We start from the raw sequence: 20,999 nt of genomic DNA, 5'->3' as shown, positions 1-20,999 counted from the left end.
AACCTGCCATCTCATTTTCGTAGGTCACTTATCTTTCCCATGAACCTCTTCACTTTCTCCGGGTCGACTGCATTGGCCCAGTGGCCGCCCTCCTTGAAATGAGAGCCGATAATCATCCCGTTTGCATCAATGTACTGTTCAATATTGTCGTAGGTCACTCCAGAGCCTATAAGCACTGGGATTCTCACAGACTGGAAAACCTCTGCAAAGCAAAGAAACAAATCACAGTAGCAAATACAGAAATTAAAAACACACACTGTTCATGTCCATACAAATCCATGATATGATTTCTGAAAAGAATTAACATCTCTAACAACTAATGTCAGTTGCAGGAACTTAAGGTTTTTAAGGCAGACAACAGTCTTATTTCTTACTCATTTCTCACATGCACATGCACATGGACGCATCTTAAAATCTATTCTAACAAAAAATCTACACACTGCATCTGAAATGCAGGAATCTTGACCTGTTCATGACTGCTTATGTAAATGAAAAATATTTTAATGGTGACAAGGAACTACACCAAGTGAGGATGTGATACACATAGTGAACTCTGGATACAGTGGAGGCTAACCTCCATACTGGCATGTGAGCTCCAGTATCTTTCTGTCTGAGCACTGCCTGCATGTTTGTGTAAACCAGTGAGGAATGCACAAATGAGAGGGAGAGAGTAATGTAAAATTAGTGGTAAGATATGGAAACCTGTGTGTGTTGCAGTGTATGACAGTGTGCTGTGTGCCAGTTTAGTGTTCACCGTATGTAGTGTTGGAGACTCGGTTTAAAATAGCAGCACTGCTGTTGCTGTCAGAGAGATCTGGCCCAGATTTCAGAACCACAGACCTTCAGCAGTTACAAACCTTGATGCTTTGCATCAAAGCCTCCCATTTGAATTGTGATTGACCACCACACTGTGAAAATACTCCATCACATGTTCAAATCGTGCTTTCATTATTTTATTTAGCTAAAGTAATAAGTAACGCAGTCACGTTGGCCCCTTTGAAAGTGCTATATTGTTGGATCATTAAAACAGTAAATGTTGTACCTGTCAGAAAATCTCATAGTGTGACACAACAAGTGAGGGTGCCCTCTGCTGGACAGATGGGGAATGACAAATAGATTATGGCATACTAACTGCTGTGGTCCTTCTAACATTTGGGCAGTTACTTCTTTTTCTCTTTAAAGACTAAATTATTGATTAAAAAGATCAACTTTGAATGACAGCAGTGCATGACCAAAGCCTGCAGTCATTTGAGCACCATCTTGTTCCTGATTGCATGAAGCGTTTTTATGGCGTTACCTCTGAGCTCCCTCGGGTCAGCCTGCACTCCCGTCGCCGTGCCCGTGATGATGAGTCCGTCTGAGAGAAAGAACTCAGCAGCACGTGACGTCTCTTCAATGCTCACATCTGATGTCAAGGCATGGGAGCTGGGAGGACACACACGGACACACGGACACATACACACACACACACACACACACACACACACACAGACACACACGAAAACAATAAGTCCAGCATTTCTCTCTTATTTACAGAAAAGTGTAGGAGTAAGAAGAAGAAGAAGAAGAAGAAGAATGTATTCTTATTACTTACATTACACCCCAAAGGTAAATTCAGTGTTTTCACTCTGTTATTATTACAAACATGCTACACACACAGAGGCTCGAAATACACACATGCACAAACAGGACTCTATGGAAATGCATTAACAGAGAGATGTCAGAGTGAGGGGGCTGCACGTGGGACATGTGCCCCGAGCAGTGGGGGATTCAGTGTCTTGCTCAAGGGCACCTCGACAGTGCCCAGGAAATGACACAGCGCCTCTTCACATACCAGCCCCAGTTAAAATGTAACTTCCCAAGCCATTCCTTACAGACTGAGCTACTGTACAAACCCCAAACATACACAGCTCTCCCATTTTGAATTAGAGAAGGAATAACTAGTTAGAGAAAAGGGTTTAGCTACATCTTCAGCACCCCTCTTTTTTTTTTTTTTACAAAAAGAATCCTTACATTTGATAAGGCCAATACAACTTTTATGTTAGATTCATACTATTTTTGTCAAATGTTTCCCTTTTTTTACTTTTCTATTAGCCATTAACATGTAAAGTCTTACATTTTCATAATAAACACATATATAATTAGAGGTAAACTAATTACAAATTAACTGAAGTGCAAAGAAAACCAAAGCAATGAAAATTCAGCTGAACTTCAATGAAACATAGAAGAAGAGTAATTTACGACCCCAGAATGACGATGCAACAAAAATTGACTGTGAATGAAATTAATGTAAGCGTTATTCTTATCATTTGTACCCACAATAAATGCAAAACAGATTTCTAACTTCAAACGTATAGAATTGGAAATAGGAAGCTGCAACTACTTAACTCTGAATTATTCATGTTGCTTCAGATAATGTTTGCTGTATATGGTCAAGTCATTACAAAACACATAGGAGGTGATCTAAATTACTTCTGAAATGTTTGCCTTTTGTTGGACAGTCAACAATGTAGATGCAGACAGGCACTGAGGGAAGAGAGAGAGAGATAATATAGTATAATATGCTTTCTCTCCCCTAGTGGATTCAAACTGGGGGTGTTGTGTTTAAAGGGTGTGCACCATGTCAATTCAACTATCGGGCTGATTTAACTTTAAGTGAATAAAATTTTAGGCTACTGACAATTTAAATCACTTTAACTGACATTTTATTTGTCAGTGTGAATAAATCGTCTTGTACTAGCAGCAATAGATCAGATGGATCACCTGTCATTTGTAATTATGTCAGTATGATTTAATTAAAAGTAAATCTCTACAGTTGTGTTCGGAGATATAAAGTGTCAAATATGCTTTAGGCTGTACTTACTAATCAACCTGTGTAGACGTTGACCTCACCTGTGTTTCTTTTTGATGTCAGTGAAGATCTGCACATGCTCAGCTCCGATCTGCTTTCGATATCTCAGTAAGTCTCCCGCACAGGCGTTCAGGAGGCCTTCATCAGCCACGTGAGAGAAGACAAAACCCTCAGCCCTGATGAAATCCAGACCTGTGACCATACAGAAATATTGTAAAGCTATGATTGACTAACCAGTGCCACAGTGTGAGTGGACTGCTGACCTTTGCTCAGAGAGAGGTAGTGTACAGTTTCTCACTGCAGACCAAACACACAGCAGCTTATTTCACTGATAAATATACCTTAAAATCAGAGAAGGTGATCAGCTGCTAGTGTTTGGTAGGGAGATCTGTTAATACTTCTGCAAATTTGGAGTACACTTGAATTAAGGCCTCTTTGGTTATGACCTAAAATCTTAAGTTGCAGATGAAACAGTTGACACAGAAACACTTGAATTGATGTAAAAACTGAACCTGACGCCAGAGCTACAGCCAGGGCCTGCTGGTTAGCAGAGGACAGTATCTGCACTCCGAGAGGCAGTGACGGACAGACGCTCCTCACAGCATAGCACACTGCGGTCATACATGCACACACCTCAGGGCCCACAGAAAAGGAGTACGGAATATCATGCATGTTCTCAATGATCAAACCATCCTGAAAGACCAGAATAAAAGCGGTGGTTACTGGCAGCCTGGAAGGCTTCAAATGTACTTTAAACAATGTTCAATTACTTACAATCCCTGAATCACGGTAGATTTCTGCCTCCCTGCACGCTTCTTCAGTGATTTTGGACATGTTCATGCAACCCAGGGGAGTGCCTGAGTGGGTCAAAAAAATAACATTACAGTAGGTTATATAATTATAGCTCCCAGATTTACTTGAGTAGTCTTATTTCATTCCATTTTCTCCACTACATTTAAGAGAGAAGATGCACCATTTACTCAACCATGTTAATTTGCCAGCTACAGTTAGAAGTTATCTGATAAACAAATTACCATTTTTCACTCAAAACACACAATCACCTTAATATGAATTTATAGCCTAATTAGTGTTGTCAAACTAACAAACAGTGAAGTAGTTTCAATTTGTTTACCTTTACGTTTGCTGTTGCTGCAACAGTACGGTAATATACCACAGTATTAACCAGGGCCATTTTCCTGTATTACAGTGTGTACTTAAAGTTTTGATATATTTAATATATTGCTAATTGGTGACCTTCTCAATGCAGGACATTTGTGATGGAGTATTTATTCAAAGTATAATATTCTGTTACTTCGTTAAATAAAAGGAATAGGCCTACTTTTTCTACACCAGATAATTTTACATTTGCATTTGATGGCACAGTGCAATCTCAGTTTACCTGGCAAGGCTTTCACATGAATCATTCCAATAACCGCGGATTTTAGACGCCCAAAAAGGTCCAAAATCTTCATTACCGATTCTGTTGAGAAACAAGCAGGAAACAGGGGGTAAAATCTTGTTTTCTGTCTTTCTAAAAATGGGGATCACGTGACTGGTCAAAGGTCAGGTTTGTCTAACAAGAAACATTAACCATCCTCAAAGTATATATCACGCCTATAGTATATAAAACAATTGTTTATCAATTTAACATTACCCGAACACCTGGACAATTAAACGTGTGAATCTGTGTAGCGAGTTCTTTCAGGAAGAGGGGCAGTGTTTGCAATAGAGGGATAATCTCTGATATGGCAACCCATGCTGAAAAGGGCGCCCAGCAGAAGCATCCACAAGCTAACATTTATCATGATTTATTGTTAAAAAATAGCTGCGCCATGAGTGACAGCGACTGACAACAACATGTTAGGTTCAAAGAACGAAAGGGCATAATCATCTAATAATATATTGGTCGTATTATGTTTTATTTCAGCCTTATTTCAGAGAACGACGGCTTTGTTTACATCTGACAGACTAGCCATGCGGTGCTCGTGCACTTCCTGTTCGGAAGCTCCGCCCCCGCAGCTGTCACCAACAGCAGGCACGCCTCCCGCTTATAAACTTATTTTTCCTTTTCTTAAGCACAATATAGACAGGATTATATCCAACATTATTGTTTAGCACACACTCCAGGTTTGAAAATGTGCTGAAAGGAATTGAAATGAGACTATTAAGATGTGGTGAAGCCGGAGGTTTAGCGCCAAATTAAATGCACCCCTCCCTGACGTTGATGCCTGAAGTCATCTGTTCTCTACAAGGCGCCAGCTCAGAGGAACCAGCCCGGTCTGGAGACACACACAGCAGCTACAGGTCAGACCAACAGGCGGGGAAATTATACGAAATTAATTTATTTCCTAAAGTGGATACAAGTGAACTTCAAGCGCAGGATCTTGGGGTGAGTAGATGAAGCATGATCAAAGTTATTTCACTTAAACTATCAGCTACAACTTTTACTCAGCTTACTTCGACAACTTTGAATGCGGACAGTGAATCAAATGTTTATATGGATGCCCACACTTGTCGCCTTTATAAGGAAATGTATTGTTATTGTTGCTTATGGTTTTAAGCGGTGAAAAGAGAAAATAGGCGTCCGAGCTGCGCCTGTTGTTCGGCCATTATGTGGCAAGCCAGCTGTCCAAAGTTAGTGTGGGAAAATACCCCACTTCTCTTTAAAAATACTCAAAATTACAACGCAAGGCTCATAATATAGCTTCTGTTCTTTGCCTCAGGCGAGTTTAATGCATATGTTTGCGCTCTATGGTGGTTTTTGGCGACATGTAACATTCCGTACCGTTTCCATTTCCCCGCGCCAGGCTGAGCCGGGCTTTGTCAGGAGGAGGGAGTTCAGAGTGGGGGTTGGGAGTCTGTGAATGTGTTTTCTTTTACTCTAAAATAAACCATTTTTTATTCACAGGTTTACTCTGAAACATACCTCGACCCCCTGAGTATAATGCCAGGAAAACGGTAAGTCAAACAATCATTTAGACTAAGGTTTTGGCTTTTTTAAGCGCGTCAATGAAAGTGTGTGACGACACAGGAAAGTTGAGCCAAACGACTAGTTAGCCTGTTGCTACAGGACCATATATTGACCATATTAATGTCTTTGTCCACACTTTTAAGTGTTTCGTGTTTACTGTGGTGACTTGCAGCTAAGTTTTTGTTCTGTTTTGCCACAGGGAAGAAACAGAAGCGAAGTCTGTAGTTCCCGAGGTGACCAAAGAAAATACAGTACGACCGAGGAAGAGGAAGGCAGATGTTGCCATTGTAAGTTGTCTGAAAGGCTGAAAGACAAGCCTACAAGTGGCCTAAACCCCATTTTCAGCAACATATGTTGGCCAAAGTCTACAGCGAAAATATAAAACCAGTGTCTCAAACAGACAAGGCAAATACAGGAAGCATCTGAATGTACGAATCTTATCATATAGTGAGGGGACCTAGTGGCTCTGTTGGGGGGGGGTTGCTGGCATGGTTTTTATGTGCCCTTATGGAGAGGGGTCATGGAAAATCAATACAAAGTTGTTGGATTTTTTTTTTAATTAAACATTTCTATCCTTATGGAAGCGGGCTCTCCTGGATAAAAAAGCCCCCATTCGTAGGGCACGAGGGGACACTGAATGATTTGATGAGCACACGCTATATGGCCTTTATCTCAGTTTAACACCTAATTAAGATTTTGGACTGACATATTAGGCAGTTCTCTCCACCACCATAATCAGAATCAGGTTGTATTAAGTATTACTGAGCAATACTAATTTATTACTACTGTTGTATTTATAAGTCACTTTTATTGTTGCTTACAGAGCAACCACAGGACAGGATTCAGGTTCTACCTTTAAGAAACACACATGAACTGAGTCACACACAAAACTATTTTTTCTCTCTTTCAGTATTTACAAGATCTGGATGAGGAGATAGCAGAGATGACAAAAAAGAAGCAGCGCGACTGTGAGGTAGGCTTAATCTGACACACCTTAGCCCCTTTCCCACTGGTCAAAAAACCCACTAACAGCCAGCTTTTTTGCTTAGTGGGAAAGGTTGCAATCGGCATTCAGACCCCGGTCAAATGACTCTGCAGTAGACTCGAGTAATTATTGCCTCGGTATTGATGGGAACACAAAACCCGCGTCGGTACGCTAATCTCCATGCTGCTTACCAGAGAGTAATAATGTAAGTTCTTTGTGTGTGCTATTGTTTACTAACCCTGCCTCTGGCACTTTTTTGATGTCAGACGGTGACGAAGTAGAAAAGTGACCGAAAGGAGTATACTCCACTGGCAATGGGAAAAGAGACAACCGATTTATTAGTATTAGTCTTCCCGGGTCTTAAAAACCTGCATCAACACACTTATTTTGGTGGGAAAGGGGTGTTTGTGTCAAAACATGCACATCACCTGTCTTAAACCATGTGTCCATGGTTCTTTTTAAAGGGACTTCAGGTATTGGCATAAAAGGGAGGGGCAGGGCATCAACAGAATCTTCCAACAAGTTGTAAAAAATGTACTATCACTAACCGACATCCTAAGTCTTACAACGGTTACTTAGCATTGCTGTGAACAAGCAGTGTCTCTTCATATAGCGCAAGAGCACTTGATAAATAAGCTTTACAGGACAAGTTTAATAACAGTCGAGGAGTTTGCATCATGCTATGATGTGAACATGTCCAGCAAATACAACAAAAAGGGAAAACCAGTTGTTTTCCTGTAGTAGACAGATATGAAACATCTTTTTTTCCTCAAATAATGTTGTCCGGCAAAAGTTTTCTTCTTTTTTTTTGTGACCATACACTCATGTTTACCTCATGTCATCTTTGTGATCTCCCTCTCTCCTGTGAAGCTGAGCTGTAGTCCCGAGGCCGGTTACACGAGTCCACACAGGTGGATCCCCACGCCTGATCAGGAAGAGGACCAACCAGTTGCTCTGATAAATGCAGGCTTCCCCCACTACAACTTCAAATACATATTTGCAACCCCTGTGCACTGCGCCCCGCTTCCTGCGCTGTGGTGAGTACTGCTGTGTTGTGGGGTGTGCTAATCTCTTGGGCTAGGCTTTCTCTTGTTTCACTAGCGCATACTGAGGGGTTTAAATAAAAGACATACGGGGAAAAAAAGGTTTTGAATTAGTGAATAAATAGAATTCAGCCTTTTCTACAACAGCATTTTAAAATTAACTCGACAAAATTGTTTCTACCCTGTAGAAGTTCAAGAAATAATGGATTCGTAATGATGCTTTTAGCAGATGTCTTCTTCTTTAATTAGTAACGGGTGTTTTCAATGTTATAATCACTCATGCAGAAAACTTAAAAGGAGAAAATGAGTCACTTTTTTGCTGTTTCTGCCACTGCATCAGAGGAAGAGCAGAGAGTGGTCTGAACAGATTCAACAAATAGCCAGGGTTGGTCAGCGTGAGGGTAACTGTTCAGGGCTGGAGCCTACCCTAGCTGTCATTGGGCGAGAGGCAGGATTACATACTGGACTGATCACCAGTCAGTCACAGGGCTGACACATAGAGAGAGACAACCTTTCACACTCACATCCACACCTACGGGCAATTTTAGAGTCACCAATGAACCTAACGAGTGTGGACTTTGACTGTGGAAGCCGGAGTGCCCTGAGGGATCTCACACATGCACTGAGAGAACATGCAAACTCCACACAGAAAGGTCCATTTCATCCGAACCGGGGTTCGAACTACGAAGGCGACAGCACTTACCACTACACCACCGTGCAGCCCCACTGTCAAGCCACTTTGGAGATAAACAATTCACGGCAAATTGACAGTATACATGTCTTCTATGTATTCTTTTTACAGTATTGCTTTTTGTGTGGTTGCGACTTGTAGTTTTTCCTCTTCATCTCAATTTGCCTCATCCCTCACTATGGCTAAAATACAGCTCTGTAATGCCCAGGAGCTACTGAACTGAAAAATACTCATTCAGTTTTTCTTTCTTTTTTTTTATATTGTTTCATATATCTGTCCACTGAAAATCATACTGAAAGAGTCACCTTTGAGTCACCCATGTATTTTTTCATCAGCTGGGCCAGTAAGGACGTGGTATGGAGCAACATGTTGGAGAAGGATAAGACCTACACCAGGGATGTCCACATGATGGAGAAGCATCCTCATCTGCAGCCCAAGATGAGGGCCATTCTTCTGGACTGGCTCATGGAGGTCAGTGGAATGCCTTGCTGTCAATGCTAGTGTAAAGATCGCATGTCATTATGATAATTTTAGCTGCATTTATAACCAACTACTGACCTGCACTTTAAGATTAAATGGAGTCTCATAGTCTCTGTTAACAGCAACTAAGCTGCTTAATAAACTACACAGAACATTGCTGTACAACTAAGTCTTAATATACTTTTGCTAGTGACGACAGGTCCACCTGCAAGACTCTGTCATGCAGGTGGACCTCTATAGTTTTTGAAAAAACTTTTTTTTGAGAATATTTCTAATGAGCATAAATGATAAATCTATTTTCCAAGATAATCCATCCTTCGTTAGACTTAAGATTTTGGTTCCTTTTCATAACTGTGATAGGAACCGCATGTAAGTAATTAAAGACCTCATCAGGCAGATCAAGATATTTTCTTTTTGATGGGCAGATCAGATGTAAATGTATATTTATATTGCCTCTTTTAAACTTATGGAAAACTTGATTTATATTTCAGTTTCTATAAGCCTCTATGCTAGAATTCACACAATAAACTGTTTTTAATTAACCACACATGATCACAGTCAGAAGTCCAGATGTGCGTTTCAAGTAGATATCAAATAAATCAAAGACAACTGCAGAAAACAACAAATCCTTATGTTTCAGGTTGCTATCGGAATACAATAACATGGCACTCAGATAAATCTCACAGGGATAAACTGTATATTGGACCGGGATGAGCCCCTAACAATCCGAATTAAAGACACTACAAAACAGCCTGACAAAGTTCAAACCAACAAAAACCAAATTAACATCTGTTCAGTGTCCAGATCTCTCTCTAGTCTCTGCACACCAATATCCTCATTCTTTGTCCTTTTAAAAATACTCTGTGGAAGATTCATGGTCAGATGTTCATGTTTACATGTAATAGTCCTGCTCTGTCCAACACTAAAGCTCTCGCCTCCCGTCAACACCACTTGAACAGGATTTATACTTCCTCTTTGAATGAACGCTGCAGCCCGATGTGCACCTTTCCAGAACTGTAACTTTTTGTCATTGCAACGTGGACCACAACAACTGTGGTAGCTTTGCATCAAACTACAGAGGACATTGTGCAGCTAGATGCTACAGCCTGCCTTAAATGGTGATTTCCAGTCTCAACGTTTACAGCCGTATTAAGTGTTGATCTTTTCCTTTGTGCAGTAAATTCACTAAAAGTAACTGTAGATCAAAACCTACCAGTTCCAACACAAACATCATCATCTCGCGGCAAAGACACACCAGTTCACCAATCTATAAATGCTAACAAGACATCTTGCATCCTATGCCACAGGCTATTTGAGAATCAGCACACATGTATAATTCTGGCCTTTGACTGAAGACTATCAGCCATATGAAAAAAAAACCTGCTATGGTGAAGTGCCTCTTGTTCCGGATCTCTTTCTCTCAGTGATAAAACTGTTTTTATCATTTGTGTGAACCTCCTGATGACATTTAATGTCCTTAGTTGATTCACAAAAGCAAACCTACCAGGGCATAGTTTTTACATTTTTGGGAGGCATCATTAATTCAGTGATGTTCTGTATGTTTGTTAATGTTTTAGGTGAGTGAGGTTTACAAACTGCACAGAGAGACGTACCACCTCGCTCAGGACTACTTTGATCGCTTCATGGCCACACAGAGAAACGTCTTCAAATCAACGCTGCAGCTCATCGGCATCGCATGTCTCTTCATTGCTGCCAAAGTAGAGGTAAGATAGGATTAAGGACTGGATGTACAGGATCTGAAGTGGGATGATTAAACAATACAAAGAGACCCTTTCCTCTGAAACATTTGACAGTATGTTGGTTGGTGATTGGTTGTTATAATGCTCTTGTTTTGTTTTTGTCCCTTCCAGGAGATGTATCCTCCCAAGATCTACCAGTTTGCCTATGTAACAGACGATGCCTGCTCTGAAGATGAGATTCTCAGTATGGAAGTCATTATTATGAAGGTAAAAAACTTGAACGTGTTACTCGTTCATCCATGACACATTTGTATGAGGTGGTCTGTTTGTCAGTATCAACACGTGTGTGCTTTATAAAACTTGTTTGGAACTTTGGAACTGTGTGGGTTTTACTTGTCCATCACCAACAGGTTGTCTGTTATTTTCTCTTAACACAGGAGCTGAAGTGGAGCCTCAGCCCACAGACTCCCATCTCCTGGCTCAATGTTTACATGCAGGTGGCCTACCTGAAGGAGACGGACGAGCTGCTCATCCCCAGGTACCCCCAGGAAACCTTCATACAAATCACAGAGGTATGTTGTTTATGTTTGTTTTTTCTTCCTTACCTATACGTTTTTAAATCCAATAGTTATATAATTAATAAAGAAAGATGATGGCACATTAGTTGGCTTTTAATAGGTCTGCACTGTCCTGTTTAATTTGACTACAACTGAATGCTGAGCAGTTTTTATTCTCTCGTCATATTTCATTGTACTCAGAACTTTACTTATGAGTAATAGCAGTAGTGCTGGACAGAGCACAGGCATTACTGTGCAGTTCAGCTTAAGTATTTTTTATTTAAAGAGGTACCAGAGTAAAAGGGGTAGAAATGCCACCAATGTTTGTATCTCTAACCACTCAAGCTGATGATGTGTAAATGAATTGAGTGAAACAGAATCGGTCAAATGTCTTGTCAGTGTTCTCAGGCTCCTTCAGTATGATGATTCATCAAAAAGTTGTAGCCATGTCACAGGGCAAAGATTAAAATATGGATGATGCTGCAAATAAGCTACGAGCTTTAACACATGGATGATTCACACACATTTTAATCAGGCACAGAAGATCTATACAATCACCACAGGTTCAAGTTAAATGAAAACATTTTTATCGCCTTATTTTATAATGTCAGGCATTTTCTGAAAATTCTTATGTAATTCTTGAGTGATGGCCTATAGCCTGTTTTGTGATCTTTATCCACCAAAATATAATGAGTTCATGTGGAAGCTGCTGCCAAATTTGAAGAAATCCCTAAGTTGTTCTTGAGATATTGAGGTCACACTAACGGCACGGACAGATGCATAAAAACACACCACTAAAACTGGAGAGAGTTAAAATTTTATATAAAAGCTCAGCTGTAGTGTCAGTAAACTGTACATAGGATTAGCAAGTTAGGTTTTTACTTGCTCAAATCCAGAGAACACCAATAAAAATGATCCCTTTACAAAGACATGTTCTGCGTGTTGCTGCCATTCAGAGTCATCAGTGTAGCTTTGAAGAGCAATAAGTTATTTTATTCAAAATGTTTGCCATATATGACAGAGACAGCATTTACATAAACACTACAGATGTTGTAAAGTATTTGATCTTGTATTATCCTGTGTCTGTGGGTTTTTTTTGCAGTTGTTGGACCTGTGCATGCTTGATATGCGTTGCCTTGAGTTCTCCAATGGCGTCCTCGCTGCTTCAGCCCTGTTTCACTTCTCCTCTTTGGAGCTGGTGGAAAACGTCTCAGGTAGAAAATCACTCATCTTTATTTGGAGATTTGTCTTGTTCTTGAGCAATAGTATAATAAGTATACTTTATATACTTATTTCTGTATTGCCTTGACATCTCACTTAGTTCATCCCTTTGCCCCTGCAGCTTTGAAGAGGGTCGAGGTAGAGGAGTGCGTGAGGTGGATGGTGCCGTTCGCTAAAGCTCTGCGGGAGGTTGGTGGGTCGACTATGAAAACATTCTCGGGAATCCCGGCAGACAATATGCACAACATCCAGACCCACACCCCCTACCTAACATGGCTGGTAAGTGAGAAAGTATTGTAAATAGGTTGGCAACAGTATGAGATTTTCATTTTACATCAGGTACACAGTCTTGCACCACATTATCAGTCACAGTGACCCTTTAAAAGAGTGAAAACAGAAGTTTTGACAAACAACTTTATTTCAGACAGACCGACGTACATTTTTAATTGAAAAAGTGTAAAGTTTCTTCACCTTGAAAATCTTTACATACCCCTGTTTGAACAAAAAGTCAGGTGAAGAAGAGTTTTAAAAACAGTAATCTCTCTTTAGAAATGAGTGGATACTTCTATACTACAAACTATACTTCTCTATTAAACAACATGAATGACAGAGAAAATACTTTTATTGAAATAACTAATACTTTTAATAATACTAATACTAGATATCAATACAGTAGATAAATAAATGTACATGGTATGTTAATTTCCATACCACTGCTGCAACCCTAGTTATAAGGCAAAGGCAACACTGATTTTGTTAGTGCAAGGCCATGTGCAGAATTATTGAACAATTTGCTGTCAGGGAGATTATATTAAAGTCAACTGTAAAATTAGGAAGTAAGCTGCTAAGTGTGTGTGGGCCACATCATCTTTTACAGACGATTTCAGCAGAGGACTTGTTTAGTTGGGGTAGCTCAGATCAGGTATAAAACTGCACACTTTTCAGGGATAGTGTTGAGGGTTGTAATGCATTGTAAGACATTTTCAGATTCTATTACACAAGACTTTTACCTCTTACGCTACATTTATAGATATCTCTGATATATATGTGGATCTGTCAGCTCAAGAATATTCAATCTACAGCTCTTGCTCACTCTAACGTGAAGCTGCTTTATTTACTGGTTTTACTAGGTCTGTGTTTGTGAAGCGGAGACCTCTGCAAATCATTGGTCTCCCATTAAAAAACCTTGTGAACAATGAACACTTAAGCGTCACGCTGTTGGGTTCAGTTAAACAGCCAGCCAGGCTAGAAAACAAAAGTGCCGATAATTTACTGACAAATGCAAGTCGACTCAGGGTCTTTACTTACAATTTTAGTCGTCATATTTAAGAGAGGCCGCTCTAAATATTTTCATCGAAAGTTTGATAAGCTTTTCCAAAATCCTCAAACACATATCCTCCATTTTAAATTTATAATTACCTCATAAGCTGATGGACAGGGCCTGTTTCTGACAGTACTGCAAAGACGTTATGTCTGTAAACTAGAGTTTTTAAACTTCTAAAAAGCTTATCCTGTGTGTGTGTTCTTGCTGTGTGCAGGAAAAGGCCTACTCCTACCGGGATGTGGAGTTGGAACATCACAGCAGCTGCCCGGTCCCATCAGGTGTCCTGACTCCACCCCTGAGCAGTGAGAAAACAGAAGAGTCTGTCCGAGTGGATGCTGCAGTGCCCAAAATCAGGCCCAGGATGCGTACTCCATCCCCAGAACGTTTCCTTCCACAATAGTGAAACGAAGACTTATACTGGAAAGACGACAACAAATCGTGATTACATTATTACATTACAGCTGTAAGTGAAAGAAAAACTCAACAGCTGTGCCTCTGCAGTCGTGCAGAGTTCTCGGATCTAGATGCTTTTTTATGTCTCAGTCGTGGAAGCAAACAAACCAAAAGAAGTTTGGGAAATGCTGCCACACGGAGAAAATATCCCCACAGGAATCTGAACTATTTAACCATCGAGTTTGGATGAAATACGAAGTGAATGGTCGTTTGGGTTGGGACGGCTCAAGAGGAGATTTTTCTTTTTTAATAGCATTGCATTTCCAAATGCATGCATTAATTAGCAACCACACCTTCGTTTAGTGGTTGCCTCGTTTTATGTTCTATGCAGAGGCCAAATCGTTCAGACATTTTATTGAGTCTCTACTTGATTTTTTTTTTTTTTTTTTGCCTGTATGAATGTGTGCATGATGAAATGGGGGTGGGGGGTGGGGGGTGTTTTCTTATAGTGGCCTCATTGCCCAAAAACTATTCCTAGGGTCATATTTGACTCTATGTGCTGCTATAAAACTGGGCTTTGTATGATGGAGGGGAAAGAATGTGTGTGTGTGTGTGTGTGTGTGTGTGTGTGTATGAGAGTGTGTTGTTGTTGGTTCTACTCTGCCATTTTGTGGGAAAAAGCATGGCTTTGTTTTGCTTAGGGACCAGTAGCTTGGCTACCTAAATGACAAGTGAACCAGCCAGGCTTCTGAAGCTAAGATATTGATTGTATTTAAGTTTTATTTTTATCCCAACTGGTTTTGTTTTCCTACTGCCAAAATGTAAGATTTCTATTTGACTTTTAAAATAAAGTGCTGCTACATATTTTCCATTACAGACAGTCTCTGCTCATTTTCTTTTTTATTAAACTATCATTCTAAGAAGATTTCATTCATTGTAACCACCCATAGTGTTGTGACTTTCTACATGTACAGTCACAGATGCACTCTGGTTTTGTTCCACTAGATGTCAGTGTGTTGCCGTCACTATGTCTTTTATTCTAAGAGAAAAATGCAAAGTTACTGTCACCAGCTAGAACAAACTGACTAGATCAAAATGGATATCAGGGATAGACACGTACATTTTTAAGCACTGGCCCCACTCAGTTCAGACATGTACAGTGTGTATTTAATGACCGCAGAATTAAGTACTTCAAGACAAGTCCAAGTAAAGTCTAGAGTCGAGTACCACCCAAATTTACAATTGAAAATAAGTGCCATTGGGGTGCTGGTTTAGCTCAGTGGGTAGAGCAGGCACCCTATATACATAGGCAAAGTCCTTGATGCATCGGCTGTGGTAAGTGGCCGACTGTTTTTTTTATTTTTTGTTTTTTTATTATTTAAAATGTGTGATAAGATGATTAAATGTACAAGGTCTGTCCTGTCTATGTTTCGACTTCCAATGAAGACAAGGAGGGAAAATGCACACAATGTATACCTTTTAACTTTGTGAAGAAGAATGCAGGAGGGATAACCTTTTCTGGACTGTCTGCTTTAGGTTTTGAGGATTTGATAAAAGGGAAGTCATGTCAATGTGTGCCTGTGTGAAGCTTGCCTCGCAACTTCAGTGTTTGGAAGTTTTTTTATGTCAAAAATGACACCAGTTTGACAGTGAGTTACTGTCACTGCAGTCCAACTAGCTTCAATCAATTAATACATGACAGTTTACATTACAAAGAATGCTGTCTAGACCTCTAAGTCCACATCATTACAGCAATCACAAAAAAAGGCAATTTGAAAACATTTAAAATAAGCACAACAACACAACAGGCCAGTTCCATAAAGCCGGTTTAACTAATTCTGAGCCTTAAATGGAGCGACACCGGCCTGTAAGCTAGTTCAGCCAGGCAACTCAAGCTGCATTGATTTCAGACTTGACATGCATCACTCTCCACACTCTGACATACACTTCCTCCCACTTTGGCAGTCTATCTAAGCTGCAAGATTTCCGGTCTGTCCCTCTGCTATGTCATTTTTCCTGCACCAGTACTGCGCTCAGCCCCACCACCACCCCAGAATCCACCTGCAGGCCTGCAGGCCTGCAGGGGGGTTTAAGATATTATCTCATGACTCCTCAAATTTCTGCATGTAAAATAAATCTGTGAGGAGTGATGAGGTCAGAGCCGAGACGCCAAACACAAGTAATGTGAGTAAACGTGAGTTGTCTGACTGAACTGTGAGTTGACTGATTCTGTTGGGGAAACCAAGTTTTCAGTTCCAGATGTCTGATCAGAGATAGTTTAGTCAACTCTGAACTCATTCACTCCAAGTTAAATGTTGAGTATGGAGAAAAAGGCTCCTTTGCCCCGAATCAACATGGCAATAGATAAATATAGAATAAAGCCTTTATTTTAATCAAGTGGAGCTAGAAAAAGTAGCAACAGTGACAGACATAAAAAAATATATTTTCAAATATATTTATACAAAAATATATATTTTTTTCAGTTGTAACGTACAAAATGCAGGTGGTGCAACTGTAGAGGAGATATAGCTTGAACACTTTACACATATATCTTAGATGTCTTATATTATAACCTCATAATCCAATACAGGACTAACCATTTTGTTACATTTAAACATTGTACACAGCATTTAATGACTAATGACAGTATTAGATTGTCAAACACTTGATGACTCTGTATACACGTCCGAAAAGGAGTGGGAAGAAGTACAAACTTATTTCATCCCACCCCCTTTCCATAAGTCATTTTTCAATTATTTTCGAACTTCCTTATATATAAACCTCAATAATTATTTACTTAAACTTACCTATATATGTTTTAATACAAATGTATTACTAATATGTTCATATCAAATATATAACGTCAATATTTACATAATTATTTATTGTAACCAAAAATATGAACTCACTATCAATATAAATGTACAAGAAAATAACAAAGCAAATAAGTAAACAGTAAACAAACACCTGGTTGTAATCAAACACCTTCATCCCTGTACCTTGTGAAAATCATATCCTTAATACCTCTTTTTGAATTGGTTTATGTTTGGACATCCCTTGAGCTCATCATTTAAACTGTTCCATAGCTTCACCTCACAGAAAGAAATACAAAAACTTTTCTTGGTTGTGCGCACCCTAACATTTTTTAAATTAAATAATCCCCTTAAATTGTTTATTTATATAGCACCATTCATGCATAGAGCAATTCAGAGTGCTTTACACAGTTAAAAACAGAGTATTAAAAACATTAAAAGAAGAGCAAAGCAAAACAGAGCATTAAAATATAAAACAGGTCCATTCAGAACAATGCAATGCAAGTATACTGAATTATAGTTCCCTGAACATTAATTATAACTCGTCAGTTATACTTTTCCTTAGTAGTACGAGAATGATTTTCCTCTTGGGTCCCAGACCCTGGAGTCCCAGACTCCTAATGCTGAAATGTTCGATCGTCCATTATATTTTAAAGATAGGAAATAGATTAAAATCTAAGATCAATTAAAATAATTTTAAAGGTATAAGATCAATACCGTAATATGATAAAGGTTACAGCCTACACCTGATTTATATAAATATTACACTGAGATAACATCTTTCATGTCTGGATAAATAGATGGACCGAACTATATGTCAGCCTGTATTTCATTAAACATAGAACCTGTTTAAACTGTGTTCAGAGTTTAAAGCATATATATGCACAAAGTGCTTTTAACTACCATAAACATGAACAATTACCCTTTTTTAAAACCTCGATGTCTTGACACAATCCTCAATTTGAAAACCCACATAATGTCCAACATATGTTAACTTTCATAGACAGGCTCCATACATGCGACTGATCACAACATGATCATTTATTGATCAGTCTCTTCAGTGTCTGAAGCTTGATGATTTTTATTTTTGTTTGATCAGTCCTACCACAGACTTTTCAGTGCAGGTTAACTGATTGACAATCTGAAAACTGTCTTAATAGTGTTATAAAGAAGGGCGACATATCTTTTTTATTAATAATCTTTAAACTTAAAATCAGAGAAGCATTACTTTAATCCCTAGCCTGCAGAATATTGAAGATGGCTATAAAGGGGGCAGGGGCTGAGGAGGTGTGTGTGTGTATGCATGTGGAGACTATAGAGAGGATGAAAGGAGCATTCGAACTCGTGTGGTAGAAAGAAAGAGATGTTGAGGTATAGCAAGACAGGGGTTGTTCACTGTTAGAGTAGTATGGGAGGTAGAGCCTTCAATTATCAGCCCAGTCAGGGTCTGGGAGGCAGACACCCTCTCTTCTTTTAAGAGTAGACTTAAAACTTTCCTCTTTGATAAAGTTAAAGTTAGGGCTGGCTCAGGCTTGGACTAGCCCATAGTTATGCTGCTATAGGTTTAGACTGCCGGGGGGATCTGACACACCAAGCTTCTCTCTCTCTCTCTCTCTCTGTGTTTCTCTGTCTCTCTCTCTCTCTCTCTCTCTCTCTCTCTCTCTCTCTCTCTCTCTCTCCCTCTCTCTCTGTCATATTAATGCAGCTCATTAAATCTGTATCTTCTGGTCCCATTAACATTACTAACCACATATCTTCCCGGGAGTTCTTGTGCTCCCTTGTCTTGAAGGTTCCTGGGGATCGTTGCTGCAGATCACCTGCTGCTGTGGACCTGCTCCACTGCAACAACTACTAACATCAGCCTTCCCCATAGTATCATTATTGTTGCTGCTAATGCTAATAGTAGACCTGTTGACTTCAACTGTTACAATTACGATTACCTCAGCCTTTATCATTACTCTGCTTCTCTCGCTAATTTATTTATTTATTTATTTTGTTAATCTTCACCCTAGTCTACCACTATTATTGGCATTGTAACCATAAGTATTTGTCTGTTGTTGTTCATGTAACAAGGACATATGTTGTTGTTGTAACAAGAACATATGTTGTTGTTGCTCTCTTTGCCTTTCTCTATCCTGCATCTCCTTCTATCCCATTTTCGGCCCATCCAGTAGAGGCAGATGGCTGTTCAACATGAGTCTGGTTCTGCTCGAGGTTTCTGCCTGTTAAAAGGAAGTTTTTCCTTGCCAATGTGCCGAATATTGCTAAGTGCTACTCATGGTGGATTCATGTTGGGCCTCTCTTTGAATAACTTAACAAAGAGTCCGTCTAGACCTGCTCTTTCTGTAAAGTGTCTCGAGATAACTCTGGTTATGATTTGGCGCTATACAAATAAAATTTGATTGATTGATTGATTGATTGATTGTCCCATCAAAGTTACTAACTATATACACTGAACAAAAATATAAACGCAACACTTTTGTTTTTGCTCCCATTTTTCATGAGCTGAACTCAAAGATCTCAGACTTTTTCTATGTACACAAAAGGCCTATTTCTCTCAAATATTGTTCAAAAATGTGTCTAAATCTGTGTTAGTGAGCACTTCTCCTTTGCCGAGATAATCCATCCACCTCACAGGTGTGGCATATCAAGATGCTGATTAGACAGCATGATTATTGCACAGGTGTGCCTTAGTCTGGCCACAATAAAATGTGCAGTTTTACTTTATTGGGGGGGGCCGGGTGGGTCAGAAAACCAGTCAGTATCTGGTGTAACCACCATTTGCCTCACGCAGTGCAACACATCTCCTTCGCATAGAGTTGATCAGGTTGTTGATTTTGGCCTGTGGAATGTTGGTCCTCTCCTCTTCAATGGCTGTGCCGAGTTACTAATTAATAATTGTAATTGTAATCGGAAGAATCTTGGGGTCCCTTTCTGCAACATTTGGACTCATTTCTACTGTATATTGACTGTTCCTTTTTTCTCTTTTGTGTTTACAAAATATACCCCCATTATGGACAGCTTTCATTTAACAATCGAATGTGGTTCATATGTAAGGATATGTTTGATTTTTTTGTCCCTGACACACGGTTTAGACAGATTTCTCTTGGTTATTTGTGCCCCTCCTCCCTGGTTGTAAGTGTATGTGCGAGTGCAGGTGTGTGTCTTTAGGTTGGGTTATGAGTTTTGATTTTTGTTTGGTTTATATGTTGTCACTTACAAAATATTTCAATAAAAAAAATATACAAAAAAAATTAATTAAATGATAGTCTGGAAGACTATAATTGTCATAGACTTTTTCTCATTCATCCCTCTCACGTATGCTCAGTCACATTTCCTGCTTCTCTGTCTGGGGCTGTCATTAGGAAATCAGCTCTCATCAGCTGCTCTCGTGTATCCAGAAGCTTGGCGTCTCACCCTTATTGTCAGCCTTTAATCTTTCTGTTCTCCTTTTGAATATGATTTTGTCTCTGCCTTTAGTTTTATCATGCTGATGATACGTGCACCCCTCCACCTCCCCATGACTGTCCTGTCTTCACATAATCATCAGCTTTTAATTCATCATCTATCCCAGTGGTTCCCAACCTGGGGTCCAGGCACCCCTTGGCGGGGGGCGCCACAGATCGCTGGGGATGCGCAAGGCTTTATCTGCATTGAGATTGTAAAGAATAGATTTGCACGTAAAATAAAACCATTAAAAAAGCACTACTTGATAATCAAAAGTCTGTTCAACTATTTTAAAAATATATTCATCAATACATACACACATGTATTCACATATATATTTTTTGAAATAGATTCATACATGCATGCAGAAATGCCTACATCCACATATTTAAATGTAAATAAAAGGGATATTAATTATAACTATATACATGCATTTTTACTTCCAGACTTTTTAACTGCTGTTAGTACTTCAGGTTTAATTTCAGGTGAGCGAGCCATCATCATCGTGTCAAATTGGAGATCT

The 20,999-nt window shown here is 39.5% G+C and overlaps 2 protein-coding genes across 2 annotated transcripts; one reads left to right on the top strand and one right to left on the bottom strand.

Annotated features, from left to right (window-relative positions):
* Positions 1 to 11: 11 nt before the first annotated feature.
* On the bottom strand, positions 12 to 4,323 carry LOC138591008 (uncharacterized protein F13E9.13, mitochondrial). The gene is made up of 6 exons (XM_069661489.1): positions 4,251 to 4,323; positions 3,626 to 3,708; positions 3,364 to 3,544; positions 2,893 to 3,043; positions 1,298 to 1,425; positions 12 to 202 (listed from the first exon to the last, which is right to left on the bottom strand). The coding sequence occupies exons 1-6, from the start codon at positions 4,321 to 4,323 to the stop codon at positions 12 to 14; spliced, it is 807 nt and encodes a 268-aa protein (XP_069517590.1).
* Positions 4,324 to 5,168: 845 nt separating this feature from the next.
* On the top strand, positions 5,169 to 14,677 carry ccne1 (cyclin E1). Its single transcript, XM_069661478.1, has 12 exons — positions 5,169 to 5,240; positions 5,760 to 5,809; positions 6,022 to 6,109; positions 6,733 to 6,795; positions 7,678 to 7,844; positions 8,877 to 9,012; positions 10,599 to 10,745; positions 10,893 to 10,988; positions 11,159 to 11,293; positions 12,381 to 12,492; positions 12,621 to 12,778; positions 14,038 to 14,677. The coding sequence occupies exons 2-12, from the start codon at positions 5,796 to 5,798 to the stop codon at positions 14,221 to 14,223; spliced, it is 1,302 nt and encodes a 433-aa protein (XP_069517579.1). The 5' UTR covers positions 5,169 to 5,240; positions 5,760 to 5,795; the 3' UTR covers positions 14,224 to 14,677.
* The last annotated feature ends 6,322 nt before the right edge of the window (positions 14,678 to 20,999 follow it).

Source organism: Semicossyphus pulcher, unplaced genomic scaffold, assembly GCF_022749685.1.
Source record: "Semicossyphus pulcher isolate SPU_LCO1_2020_fin unplaced genomic scaffold, fSemPul1.0.p SCAF_1, whole genome shotgun sequence".
Lineage (NCBI taxonomy): Eukaryota > Metazoa > Chordata > Actinopteri > Labriformes > Labridae > Semicossyphus > Semicossyphus pulcher.
Note: the sequence above shows the minus strand (reverse complement) of the source record. Positions and strands in the feature narration are given on the sequence as shown.

Bases quoted from the DNA above. Each gene is read 5' to 3' on its own strand.
- ccne1 (XM_069661478.1), top strand. The intron at 6,796-7,677 runs GTAGGCTTAATC...TCTCCTGTGAAG, and splicing joins AGAAGCAGCGCGACTGTGAG to CTGAGCTGTAGTCCCGAGGC. The intron at 9,013-10,598 runs GTCAGTGGAATG...TTAATGTTTTAG, and splicing joins TTCTGGACTGGCTCATGGAG to GTGAGTGAGGTTTACAAACT.
- LOC138591008 (XM_069661489.1), bottom strand. From the start codon at position 4,323: ATGAAGATTTTGGACCTTTTTGGGCGTCTAAAATCCGCGGTTATTGGA. The intron at 3,545-3,625 runs GTAAGTAATTGA...CTGGTCTTTCAG, and splicing joins TCTACCGTGATTCAGGGATT to GATGGTTTGATCATTGAGAA. The intron at 3,044-3,363 runs GTTCAGTTTTTA...GTATGGTCACAG, and splicing joins GGCTGTAGCTCTGGCGTCAG to GTCTGGATTTCATCAGGGCT.